Below are 13472 nucleotides of genomic sequence, written 5' to 3' on the forward strand. Positions count from 1 at the left end.
CTAGGTTAAATGATGACATTTATTGTTATGAAAAATTCAGAAAATTTAAATGCTGCCACTGGCAGTGAGATCATATCTTCTCCCCTTTTAAGTTTTACACGACTTAATTCCAAGAAAGTGGGAAGTAGGCATTATGCTGAAATCAAAACCACATATATATATATATATATATATACATTGCCAGCTTTAAAAAGGTACACAAGAATGAATGTTCATCTGTTTAATAAAAAGGAACAACGAACACACAATGAGTTTTCCAAACGCTTTGGACGACGTCTCCAAAAGGAGAATTCTTAAGGAGCTGCAGTTTACCTTGATGAGAAATGTTTCGGCTTGCCTCCTGGAGGCGTGGAAGCCAAATGCCGCCTTGTTGTAGGACTTCACATCATTCAAATAATGACTTGTACTACTCAGGTGGCCCTGAGGATACAGATAAGCCTCCAAGGGGCCTCAGTGACTCTCTAAAAGGGATGCAAATGACCAGTTGTCTGCAAGGAATATAAATCCTTCCGTTCCCCACCATCCAGTCAGAGCTAAAGAAGCTTCTTGGATGAGAAGTGAAATGTCTTCAGAGAAAAGAAAAAGACAAAAAAGTCCATTTGCCGCCTGAAAAAGCACCTTTGGGTCGATCATTCAAATAACTCTCGGGTCCTTAAGTGAACTTTTAAGATCGGGGGGGAAAGGAGACCACCCATGGCTTCCCACACAGCAGCTTTCAAAGAGGCTTTTCCTTAAACAATGGAAGCAAAATCTATCTTTGAAGCTTTGCCCTCTCCCACTTCTAAGCCTTCTGGAACTTATCTCCATAAGGCCATGATGGAGAACTTATGGAACGTGTGCCATAGATGGCACCCAGAGCCCTCTGCGGGCATGCCAGCCAACACCCCAGCACAGGTCCACCATACATCCGTCCACGCCTCCCACCGGCCAGCGGGTCCTCGGGTCTCTGACACGCATGCATGGGGGGTGGGACACATGCGGGGACGTACGCGTGCATGCGCAGGTGGGGTAGGGCACATGCGCGGGGGTGTTTGCATTGCATTTTGGGGCCTCACGTAGCCCTCCTGTGCCCCGTTTTGGCTTTCAGGTTGGTGCAGGCGGCTTTCCAGGCCCAAAACAGGATGTGAGGGGGATGCATATGCCCCACCCCCACCCCATTTTGGTGCAGGTGGCCTTCCAGGCTCAAAATGGGGTGTGTGGGAGCATGCGCACCCCCCTGCGTCCTGTTTTGGGCCTGGAAAGCCTTCTGCACCAAGCTGGAAGCCCAAAATGGGGGGGGGCTGGGCGCATGGAAGGGCGGCGGAGCACGGGGGTCACGTGTGCATGCATGGGGGTGCACATACATGCACGGGGGGAACATAGGGGGATAGTGTGCACATTGCATTATGGGTGTAAGCGGGCACTTTCAACACCCAGTGACAAAAAGGTTAGCCATCATTGCCATAAGGCAGTGGTTCCCAAACTTGGCACCTTTAAGACTTGTGGACTTCAATTCCCAGAATTGGAACTCTGCTGGCTGGAGAATTCTGGGAGTTGAAGTCCACAAGTCTTAAAGTTGCCAAGTTTGGGAACCACTGCCATAAGGTATTGGTAACTCATTTGCTCTCAGGTGCTGTTTTCTATTGCAAGTTCTAATGCCGCATCGTTTTTTTCACATCCTATAATTCTGGTCTCCTCCATCTCGGATTCAAAGGTCTCCATGCATTTTTATCTGGGCATCTCTCAACTCGGGAGGAACACAACCAGCTTCGCCTTCTGTTCCGAACCCTGTAAGAGGAGGCGGTAGTCTACCATTTTTTTTAATCAAAGCAAAAACGGGCTGAACGTTGTGCCAGCGTTTTGAGAGTGAAGCCTTGCCTTTGGCAACAGGTATTGTGGCACTAGCCCAACCTTCAGGCAGGGATAAGTCCTATATTATGTAGTTTTAACTTTGACTTTTAGCAGCTCAATATTTTTCAACCTTGGGGACTTTTAAGAGGGGTGGATTTCAACTCTCAGAATCCGCCAACAAGCTGTGCAGTTGAAATCCACCCCTCTTAGTTCCCGAAGTTGAAAAATACTGGGCTACGGATTCAAAGTCAAAGGTACAGAACCCTTGGGTTACCCAAATGCTTCTAGTCATCCATTAACCAATGGTTCAATTAACCTTACATTCCAAACATTAAGAGAACTACGAAGGCTGAGTTGATAACAATACTTTGTGGTAAATTATGGGTAGTATTTCAGACTCGGTGTGTGTTTCCTAAATACCAAGGAGGTTTTGTTTTTGTTGTTTTGTTTTTGGGGTGGCCAAAAAACAAAACAAACCCCAAGATTGTGACTAGGTTCATGGTTGAATTATCCCTTTCGTAACGGCATCACACAAACCGCAAATCCTGCCAAATGCTATTGTCCGATTAATACAAAAAGTAAATGAAACAGTGATTTATATACTGCCGTAGGCTTTTCCATTGCATATCTGTTGGGCAGAATTATGCTTTAGCATTTAGTGTCCGTGGTTTACACAACTGTTCTGACTGAGGCTTCCCAAGAGCATGAAGCAAATTCCTTGTCCCAACAAAAACCTTTTATTAATTTACTGTGAATTCTGCTCATTCACATCCAGCAAAGTCTTTCCAGGGAGGATTTACAGTCACAGACCTTATCTGGCTTGGAGATTTGACAGGCCGTTATCTGCAAAACTTGGCAAGGAATCTCGGAAAGTCACAGCGAACTAATTGCCTCCTGCAAACTCCACTCCCCTTTCGCTCCTCTTTTATTTCCTCTGGGAGGGGCCATTCATCGTCCACCTGTGGCCTTACTCCCAAGTGAACCCCTGTTCTTTAGCTGTTCCCTTCCTGTGGCAACTCTGCACATGCGCACACTGGGAACGTATCCATCCCCATAGTTTGAGGACCGCTGATTCAGTGCAATATAAAAAATGCAAATAATTTTTCTGTGGACCACCCAAATTTTCTCATGGACCACCAGTGTTTCAAGGAGCACCAGTGGGTGACCACTGCTCGAGACCACCACACTCATTAAACCCTGAAGGCAACACTGCCCGACAGGTACCGCTTCTTGGCCAAGTCTCGCTGGTAGCCTCTATGCAGAAGCGAGAGCTTTAGAGGCCTTGAGTGATCCTTATTTACACCAGTGGTAGTCAACCTGGTCCCTACCGCCCACTAGTGGGTGTTCCAGCTTTCATGGTAGGAGGTAGGGGTTTTGTCGAGGTGGTGCAGTGGTTAAATGCAGCACTGCAGGCTACTTCAGCTGACTGCAGTTCTGCAGTTCGGCTGTTCAAATCTCACCAGCTCAGGGTTGACTCAGCCTTCCATCCTTCCGAGGTGGGTAAAATGAGGACCCGGATTGTTGTTGGGGGCAATATGCTGACTCTGTAAACCGCTTAGAGAGGGCTGAAAGCCCTATGAAGCGGTATATAAGTCTAACTGCTATTGCTATTGCTATTGTCCGATACTGAAGCACTTTCCTTTTTTTTAATTTGACTTTTTAAAAAAAAAATTCATAGCATTATTTAAAAATTTGCATTAGGTTTTCCATAAAATCACCATTACTGTGGAACCGGTGGGCGGTTAGAAAATTTTACTACTAACAGAGATACAAAAGTGGGCGGTAGGTATAAAAAGGTTGACTACCCCTGATTTACGCGATCCTATTTCTGACCCTCTCCGCCAGCAAAATAATGTTCAGCTTTCCACTAGCTTGCAACAACTCCAAACAAAATCAAACTCCATCGGTGTTTAGTCAGGCTTACAACCAGCGAACTTACCCAGGGGTGTTTTTCCCTTCGTCACACCCTTCCTGTCTGCCCAGCAATTTGTTCAGCTAGGCTTCTTGAAGGGACGCGTTCCTACAAAGAGCAACTGGTGCAAATGGAATGAGCTTTAGGCCTGAAATGCAGTGGGAAGACAGTTTATCTCTATTAAAGCTAACTTCAGACCTGGTTCCCATCACCTGTTTAATAAGGAGTATCTGTTAAGACCATAAAATAGAGTCAATAGGTAGATTTAGCAAGCCCTAACTTGCATGAGGTTGAATTAACTCTCCCAAGTCAATGGTGTTGCAGGCCTCACAAAACCACATCAATTGTTCCCTTCTTCTAGCTTCTAGATAAATTGTTCCCTTCTAGCTAAACCACAAAGTTAAAGAGCTAAGAACAAGGAGTGGCTTTAAAGCCCAAGTCTTTTCCCCCAGGAATATACCTGCAGTGAACAAGCCACGCCCATTTGCCCAGCCAATGGGTAAGCGGCAGCTGAATTCAAATCGTGCTGAGAAGACATCTAGATTAGGATTCTCCAACCTTGGTTGCTTTAAGACTTGTGGACTTCAACTCCCACAATGCCTCAGCCAGCCATGCATGGCCGGCTGAGGAATTCTGGGAGTTGAAGTCCACAAGTCTTAAAAGTTACCAAGGATGGTGAACCCTGATCTAGAAATCAGCTTTCTTTGAGGTGATTTGCTGGTTGGGGATTCTGTAATCTCCCAAGGAGGATTTGTTTTCATCCAAAGGGAGATTTTGGATTAGGGCAGGTCTATAATTAATAAAGAAATTGGACTAGATTAGTAGCAAAGAGGCTATAAAGGGATATATCACATTATGGTCAAGATGTGATAAGCCGGAATTGGTGTAGGATAAAAAAGAGGGCATCCATGAAACATATTAAAAAAAGCGTGGAAGTTGGGTCATGTAATCCCGGCTGCCATCTTTAATGTTGCACTTATACCCCTCCTCCCGTGCATACACACACTGGGCAACCCTCACCCTAATCCTTGTGTGGTTCATTTTGAGTTCTTTTTAAAGGCGTGCACACACATTCATATCAGAGGTGGTATTCAATAGGTTCTGACCAGTTGTGGAGAACCGGTAGTGGAAATTTTGAATAGTTCAGAGAACTAGCAAATATCACCTCTGGCTGGCCCCGCCCCATCTGTTCTGTGCCTCCCGAGTCCCAGCTGATCGGGAGGGAATGGGAATTTTGCAGTAACCTTCCCCTTTGCAGTAGGGAGGGAATGGAGATTTTATAGTATCCTCCTCCTACCACGCCCACCAAGCCACGCCCACAAGCCACGACACACCCAAGCCACACCCACAGAACCGGTAGTAAAAAAAATTTGAATCCCACCACTGGTTCATATGTAAACAGGCTGAACTTCATCTTGTAAACACGCACCCAAAAAACTGTATTATACATTTAAAATAAAAGTGCAAATCCGCCAAAGATGAGGAAGCAGGACGCCTGATATCTCCACCAAATGCTTCTCCTTTTAAACAATTAAATGAGAATCCGTTTTAAAAAATCATCATCATCATCATCAGTGCATGTGTTTTCAGGAAAGTAGTGAAACGCCCTCTTTGATTCAACTATGCTTTTATACATCTTCAGACACGCGTACAATAGAATTGAGTGACGATCCCAAACCCACAACGATGGACTCTGAGCTTCCTCTAGAATTTTGCTGCCTCCCCTCCTCCCCAATCCTAGAAAAACATTGGGGAGAGCGTTAAATTTAAGAATGAGTCTTCCGTTTACTGAGAAATCACAGCAACACACACACACAGACACACACACACACACCCGTTTGAGGGGAATCGTTTTGAGCGGATGGGATAGTCAAAAAGATTTTGAGGAGTTTTCCTTAGATTTATTTTAATTTCCCAATTGGTCCAGGCTGAGGTTCCTCTGTAATTTCCTTCCTGACCTCCAGTTAGCGCGTGTTCCTCCTCCTTCCTCAAAATCAGAGGCCGCCATATAGTGGAAGACCGACTGGAGGCAAAAATGGACATTTTCCTACAATCTCAACCCTTAAGACTTTTTTTGGCTGGAGTTTTTTTTTGTTGTTGGCTGATCTTTAGTAGGCGAAGATGACGTCTCAGAACCCATCCGTGCTACGAGGCTTTGAAAATATATCCCTTTGAGAGAAGGAGAGAAACCTGGCCATCGGATTCCCCCGCTACGCTCCTCCATGAACATCTAACACCCTCCTCCCCCCACCTTTAACTTCCCCGCGGATGTTATGCTACGTCGCGATCCTATCTGATGAAAGCATCTACAGGAGAGGATTTGCTTTCTTATGCACATGGAAAAGACCAATGTTCATTGATTCACCCAGTATGAAATCCGATTCAAGGTATATAAAGATGAATGCTTTTTGTACAGGTTGGTTTCCAATTAGGAAAGGAAATGCTATCCATCAAGCATCGCCGTCGTCGTTGCCGTTGTTTTTATACGCAGCCCCTACTTCTGAGATGGTGGCGGGTTAATTTTGTTTCCCCTTGTTTCCTTTTTTTATTATTATTATTATTATTTTCGGGGAGGGTTTTTTTTTGCTTTAGAAATCTTCTACCAGTTTTGTCTATAAAGAAATACGAGCCAGTTCCGGTTCTCTTAAAGGGGAGGAAAGAGCAAAAGAGGCACTTCTTGATTGGCTGGTTATTCCTAGAGATCCCTTTTTTTGTTTTCAAAGTTATGTTCCTGACACAAGTGGTGACCATGTGACAGAAGACAGCAAGAGATAAGTTTTTTTGTTTTTGTTTTTAGGCACTTGGCTGCGAGTTTTCCAAGGCAGCACCCGGCTCTTGGCTAGGACATCAGAATCGGTTTCTGTCGCACCTCCAGAATATCTGAGCAAAAAAAAAAAAATGGATGAGAGAGAGTTAAATGGGGAGTGTTCTGACCTAGGTTTCCCCCAAACCACGAAGCAGACTCCTTGTCCCGACAAAAAACCCTTTTATTAATTGACTGTGAATTCTGCTCATTCGCATCCAGCAAAGTCTTTCAAGGGAGGATTAACAGTCACAGACCTTATCTGTCTTGTACAGCTGCCAGGCTGATATCTGCAGAACTTGGCAAGGAGTCATGGAGAGACAAACCAATTAAGCGGACTAATTGTCTCCTGCAAACTCCCCTCCCCTTTCGCTCTTCTTTTATTTCCTCTGGGAGGCGGGGGTGAAATTCAGCAGGTTTTGACAGGAGAACCGGTAGCGGAAATTTTGAGTAGTTCAGAGAACCGGCAAATACACCCTCTGGCTGGCCCCAGAGTGGGGTGGGAATGGAGATTTTGCAGTATTCTTCCCTTGCCACGCCCACAAAGCCATGGCCACAGAACCGGTAGTAAAAAAATTTGAATTTCACCACTGCTGGGAGGGGCCATTCATCATCCACCTGTGGCCTTACTCCCAAGTCAACCTCTGTTCTTTAGCTGTTCCCTGCGTCTGGCAACTCTGTGCATGCACACACTGGGAACAGGCTCCAGCTGTTCGTCTGCCTCAGTGATGTCTGACTCTGAAGGCAGCTGGTAACTGGCATACGGCTGTGGCCCCATCTCTGCCTCAGACACAGAGCCCTCATCAGAGCCTTCCCCAGACTCCAGGACTGGCCCATGTTCCTCCCCATCTGTCCAAATCTACTGCCAGCTCTGCTGGCCGTTGGTGGACCACAACGGGGAGGTTCCAAATTGATCTCTTCTACTACCTAGAAATAACCTGTATATGGATATGTGACTTCATTTATTTGCAGAGGCGTGGAGACCATTAATGAGGCCTTTATGAGCAACACTGTGGTGGAATGTAGTCTGGATTCACAGAAGGGAGGGGCTGTCTCTCTGAGAGCAAAGAGACAGTAGAGCTTGGAATGTATAGAAGAGGACAAGGCCCCTTAGAGTGTTTCTATAGTTATTGCAGATAGTTGCTTTAGTCTGGCAAGATTCTGTCTGTAGACAAACAACGATAAAGAATATCTCTCATAAATTATCCACACGTTGTTCTTGGCTTTTGGGGGGCCTGACAAAAGATTTGAAATGTGGAGATTATACTTCTGAAATACCTTATTAAAAAGAGGTAAAATGGAACGTTTAACTTCCAAATTGGAAACATCTAGTATTGTGTCAAGGCTAAGTGAATTATTCTTTTAAGTCCCCTTTAATATTTGATCTGCATCTAATTGTTTATCTTGATTTCAACTAATCCAGGGCAATCTGTACAACACTCTAAAAATCTGGTTGTGCAGCTGCCTTTTCACATCTTTTTTTACTTACACATTAGCCCTGATTTGGATCTGGGCCACAACCAGATTGTCAGTCCAACAAGGCAGATCAGGTTAAAAAAAAACAATGCCAAGTAGGTCCAGATTATTTTTATTATAATAGCTATAATAATAGAATCTTTCTAGTCTTCTGCTCCCCTTTACTTTCATGTCAACTAAGGAGGGGGTTGTCTGAAACATTTTCTCAAGTTACTTTCTTGGCCTGGGCTCAGGTCCATCTTATTTGGCCCCTGATAACTGCTCTTCTCCTGTCCTTCAGAATCCCGTTACACCGGCACATCGGCAGAATTTCATTCTTCTGCAGCTTCCCTCCTAAAATTTCCTCATCTTCCGAGCCTTCTTCATTCCCCACCCAAGTCCCCACTGCTCTTTTATTCCATGGCATTGCCATGTGGACGCAAGATAATAGGAGTGCAGCATGGGCCCATGATTCTCTATCCGAGATGAGGAATGGGTTGCTAGGACTTCAGAAAGCCCATTGGGAATCCTTGTTAAGACACGGTTTTCTGGAAATATCTGAAGGTGTTCCCAACAGCGTTTCTGACTCGTAGGAAGACCAAGTTGTGCAGGCACACACATTTGTAGAAACATGCTAATATCTGAAGGTGAAAGATGTCAGGTGAAAGAGCAATGGGTACCAGGGATTGGATTTTCTCAATGTCCACATGGACATTGCAGAATTTGCAGAAAATTTAAGAATCTGCATTGAGATTTGGAAGAGAGGGAGGAAGGAAGGAGGGAGGAGGGAGGGAAGAAATGGGCCAGGGGAAGGAAAGGGAGGAAGGAGGCGGAGAGGAGGAAGGGTGGAAAGAGGAGGAGGGAGGGAAGGAAGGAATGAGGGAAGGGGAGGAGGGAGGCAGGGAAGGAAGAGAAGGAGGGAGAGAAGGGAAGGAAGGGAAGGAGAGAGGGAGGGAAGGAAAGAATGGGCCAGGGGAAGGGAGGAGGAAGGGTGGAAAGAGGAGGAGGGAAGGAATGAATGAGGGAAGGGGAGGAAGAAGGGAGGCAGGGAAGAAAGGAAGGAAAAGAAGGAGGGAGAGAAGGGAAGGAAAGAGGGAGGGAAGGAAAGAATGGGCCAGGGGACGGAAAGGGAGGAAGGGTGGAAAGAGAAGGAGGGAAGGGGAGGAAGGAGGGAGGGAGAGAGGGAAGGAGGGAGGGAGGGAAGGAGGGAAGAGAAAAAGGTAGAGAAGGGAAGGAAGGGGAGAGAGGGAGGGAAGGAAAGAATGGGCCAGGGGACGGAAAGGGAGGAAGGGTGGAAAGAGAAGGAGGGAAGGGGAGGAAGGAGGGAGGGAGAGAGGGAAGGAGGGAGGGAAGGAGAGAAGAGAAAAAGGTAGAGAAGGGAAGGAAGGGAAGGAGAGAGGGAGGGAAGAAAAAAATGGGCCAGAGGAAGGGAGGAGGAAGAGTGGAAAGAGAAGGAGGGGAGGAAGGAGGGAAGGGGAGGGAGGAAGGAGGGAGGGAGGGGAAGGAAAGAAGGAAAGGTGAAGAGATGGGGTTATCAAACCCATTGGTGGATAAGCAGAGGACAAGCCCCATTGTTCCACCCTCTTTATTCATGCCAGGAGATAACACACCTAAGGAATTTTAAGCAGGTAGCAACTGAAAAGCCGAGTAGCCTTACCAGTTAAAATCCGATGCAACGGCAGCGTGACGTAGGTTAAGTGTGCATAGAGGAGGAAGTTTTCATCCGTTCGGTTCAACTTCAGCCAAGAACCCACCAGGGAGCGTCCGGTTCCAGACAAGGACCGAGAACGTAGATTTGTTGCGTTATGCAAATCTGTCGAGAGAGAAGAGGACTTCAGGAAGGGAACCGACGCAAATGAATTGCCTTAAATCAGTGTTTCTCAACCTTGGCAACTTGAAGATGTCCAGACTTCAACTCCCAGAATTCCCCAGCCAGCATCCGCTGGCTGGGGAATTCTGGGAGTTGAAGTCCGGACATCTTCAAGTTGCCAAGGTTGAGAAACACTGCCTTAAATGAATCAAACCAGGTGGCCTGGTTAGCTCAGTGGGGCATCTGTGACCAGGAGCCACAGAGGCTCCCATATACCGGGCGTCACTGCGAAAGGCAAAGGGCAAATCCAGGCCCTTCAGTTCACTGTCTCATTTAACAGCAACTTGCTCCATTTACATGGAGGATGTTTGAAAGCAGACCCACCAGTATGTCCTTAGTTCAGTGATTCCCCTCCATTTTTCCTAACTGTCTTTCAGATCAAAGACATCGGCCTTGAATCCTTAGTAGGGGGAAGGGGGACTTGAACCCAGGATCTTTCACTGTAACTGCATTCAGTCTTCCACTGATTGTTCCTCCACCCACTTTAATCTGTTTTTTTATGGCAATAGAATAAAAGAAAAATATCGTATTTTTCAGAGTATAAGACGCACCAAGATTTTGAAGAGGGTTTTTTTTTTTAAAGGGTTTCGCACTCTGCAGACCTCCCAAACCCTCTGCACACCTCATTTTTTGTGAAAAATGGGGCATGCAGAGAGTTTGAGAGGCCTGCAAAGTGCTTCTGAGGGCTGGAGGGGGGGGGGCAAAAATGAGCAAAAAATGACCAAAAAGGGCATGCATAGCCTTTAGGAGGCTTGTAGAGTGCTCCTAGAGGCTGGGGTGGCAAAAACGACCACGTGGGGGCAGGCACACGTGGGGGATGCTCACGCATGTGTGTGGAGCGGGGGGTGCATACCCATGCAGGGCAAGGGTGGGTTCCTGCCAGTTCTAACCTCTTCTATAGAAGAGGTTCCACAAATCTACAGTGCCGTTTAGAACCGGTTCCAGCTCCCTCCCCCCGCCCGTCCGCACATCAAGATGAAGAGCGAGAGGAGGAATTCTGGGAGTTGAAGTCCACAAGTCTTAAAGCTGTCAAGTTTGAACATCCCTGGGTTGTTTTTTTTCCCTAAAGGGTTAGGGGTGCAAGGGTCTTCTAACTTGACAGCTTTAAGACTTGCACACTTCAATGCCAGAGTTCCTGAACCAACATGATTGAAGGAGGAATTCTGGGAGCTGAAGTCCACAAGTCTTAAAGCTGTCAAGTTTGAACACGCCTTGGGGGGGGGGGGTTCTAAAGGGTTAGGGGTGCAAGGGTCTTGTAACTTGACAGCTTTAAGACTTGCGTGCTTCAAATGCCAGAGTTTCTGAGCCAACATTTTGGTTGCTAAGCAAGAGCGTTGTTAAATGAGTTCCACCACATTTTACAAGTTGGCCACCCCCACTCAGTCACATGGCTGGCAAGCCACTCCCACTCAGTCACATGGCTGGCAAGCCACTCCCACCTGGTCACATGGCCGGCAAGCCACTCCCACTCAGTTACATGGCTGGCAAGCCACTCCCACCTGGTCACATGGCCGGCAAGCCACTCCCACAAAGCAGGCCACACCTACAGAAGAGGTTCTAAAAGATTTTGAAACCCATCACTGATGCAGGGGGGAGGGAGTGGGTTGCGCACATATTGCATGATGGGTGTGCACATGCATGGGCTTTTGCACACACACTCACCTATGGCACTCAGTGCTGAAAAGGTTAGCCATCACTGGGCTATAGGTCTTCTCAAAGAGGCAGGCAGAAGGTCAACTGAGAGATCTTGAGGGTATCTGCCAAACACTGAAGACTTTCTGAAGTTGCTATGAACTCTGCCTTTTTCAGACCCTGACATCCTCTATAGGAGTCCTCCCATGTTGAGCAGGTAGTGAGAGCAGCTAGCTAGCTACCTACAAACATCAGCCCATCACCAGCTATCTTAAGATTTCTCAATAGACATTAGCACCATTGATACTAAGGTTTGTATCTTTTAATAAATATGGAACAATACAATAATAAAATAGTATCATTGTGTACTAGTGTTAAAGTCATCTGAAGGGGTTGTTTTGGGGAAAGCTGACAAGACCAACTAAAAAAACAGGGTTGACTTAGGAGTCAAGCCACACCTTGGAGGTGATTGGCCTCTCCCATAAGAAACGAAAGGGGAGAAAATGGGGAGTGGGCTTTTGCAGGAAACAATTTGATCCTTCGGCTGTTTCAAGTTCTGTTTGTGACTATAAGAGACTCTGTGCCAAGTTTTGCCTTGTCCTGCGTTTGGAAACTAGTTATTTGTCAGCTCTGCTAGGAATATAATCTAACAGTTGGGTTGGCAATATATAAATCATGTAACAATGCTATACCTGTTTCTTTAAACCATACTGTAAAATATGATTGGTTGCTATTTTCCTCAATCGGCCATAAGAGGGAGCCAGAGTGACTCTGTTCGTTAGATGCTGGGCTGATCTGATCAGAGTGTTTTGGAAGCTGGCTGTTAGAAAGTGCCGTGAGCTATTGTAAGTTTTGCAACTGCTAGCAAACTTTGAGTACTGAACTGATTATATGATACTGGACTATGTTATTTGGATTATCCCTTAACTGAAAGACATTGATGACTGCCTGACTTATCCGTGTTTGACTTGGACTGTTTGATGGACTCTGATACCTCTATTTCCACGAAAGTAAAAGCCTATTTAAACTGCAGTGTCTTTGTATGCTGGTTTGTGTGTTCTCCAACAACACTCTCACAACGCTTCTCTGAACGTACTCGCTTACCTAACAAGCTTGATCACATCAGCATGGGGATGTTGCAATAAGAATATATCTGCTAAACAGAGCTTACCTAACAAGCTCTCCAAATGAGATAAGGTTCGTGTTGATAAACATTCCTCTGAAAGACTGTTTGCTAAGCCTTGTGCACTGTGAATGAAAGGAATTCACAGTCGTGCAAATAAAAGGAGTTTTTCCGGGACCAAAACTCTGCTTCTTGCTTTCTAAGGCAGCCTGGGTCAGAACACCTTCCCACAAAAGCAAGATACAGAAAAGGCAGAAACATCTGCCCACCCCTTCATCTCCTTCCCTCCTTCCTGACTCACTGGCCTTTAGCACAGTGCCAAAGAAAGGGTGGCGCCCACCCCAAGTTCAAGCAAAGGGTTCTCCCCAATTCTCGCACCTCCATCTTCATCGTCCCGAAAGAATTCCTCGCTGTCGTTGGCCGAGTGGGATTTCTTCATCTCCGCGATTCGATTTCGGGTCACCTTCCTCTTGAGGGATGGGGAGAAAAAGGAAGGGCGGCTGTTGCGTTCTGGCGTTGGAGGGGTGCTGAAGGATGTGACCTTAGAAGGGGAGACAAAACAGCCAGAGATGAGAAGCAACTGGGATTTATATTAATTGTCTTTGATAGTATCCAGCACTGGTCGCCCTCGAATTACAACAGCACATTCAGTGGTCATTCAAAGTTACAACAGCACTGAAAAAAGCGACTTAAGACCATTTTTCACACTTATGACCATTGCAAGCTTCCCCATGGTCGTCGTCGTCGTCATCATCATCATCATCATCACCATCATCATCATCTTTTAATGACCCCATAATCCATTGCAGGGTGGAGTTTGGGCAACTGAATGGATCTAGATCTAGAG

The 13472-nt window shown here is 46.2% G+C and overlaps 1 protein-coding gene across 1 annotated transcript in view; it reads right to left on the reverse strand.

The window, feature by feature from the left end:
• The window catches only part of KIAA0930 (KIAA0930 ortholog), a 69352-nt gene continuing 55880 nt past the window's right edge, over window positions 1-13472 (reverse strand). The window contains exons 8-11 of the mRNA XM_087722224.1: window positions 13004-13166; window positions 9658-9813; window positions 3770-6622; window positions 1-566 (exon numbers count right to left, since the gene is read on the reverse strand). Of these exons, the coding sequence (XP_087578350.1) occupies window positions 6582-6622; window positions 9658-9813; window positions 13004-13166 (360 nt within the window). The 3' untranslated portion in view covers window positions 1-566; window positions 3770-6581. The remainder of the gene's footprint in view (window positions 567-3769; window positions 6623-9657; window positions 9814-13003; window positions 13167-13472) is intronic.

The sequence above is a fragment of the Thamnophis sirtalis genome, unplaced genomic scaffold, assembly GCF_051295495.1.
Source record: "Thamnophis sirtalis isolate CommonGarterSnake01/CBP01778 unplaced genomic scaffold, rThaSir2_p1.2 scaffold_9, whole genome shotgun sequence".
Lineage (NCBI taxonomy): Eukaryota > Metazoa > Chordata > Lepidosauria > Squamata > Natricidae > Thamnophis > Thamnophis sirtalis.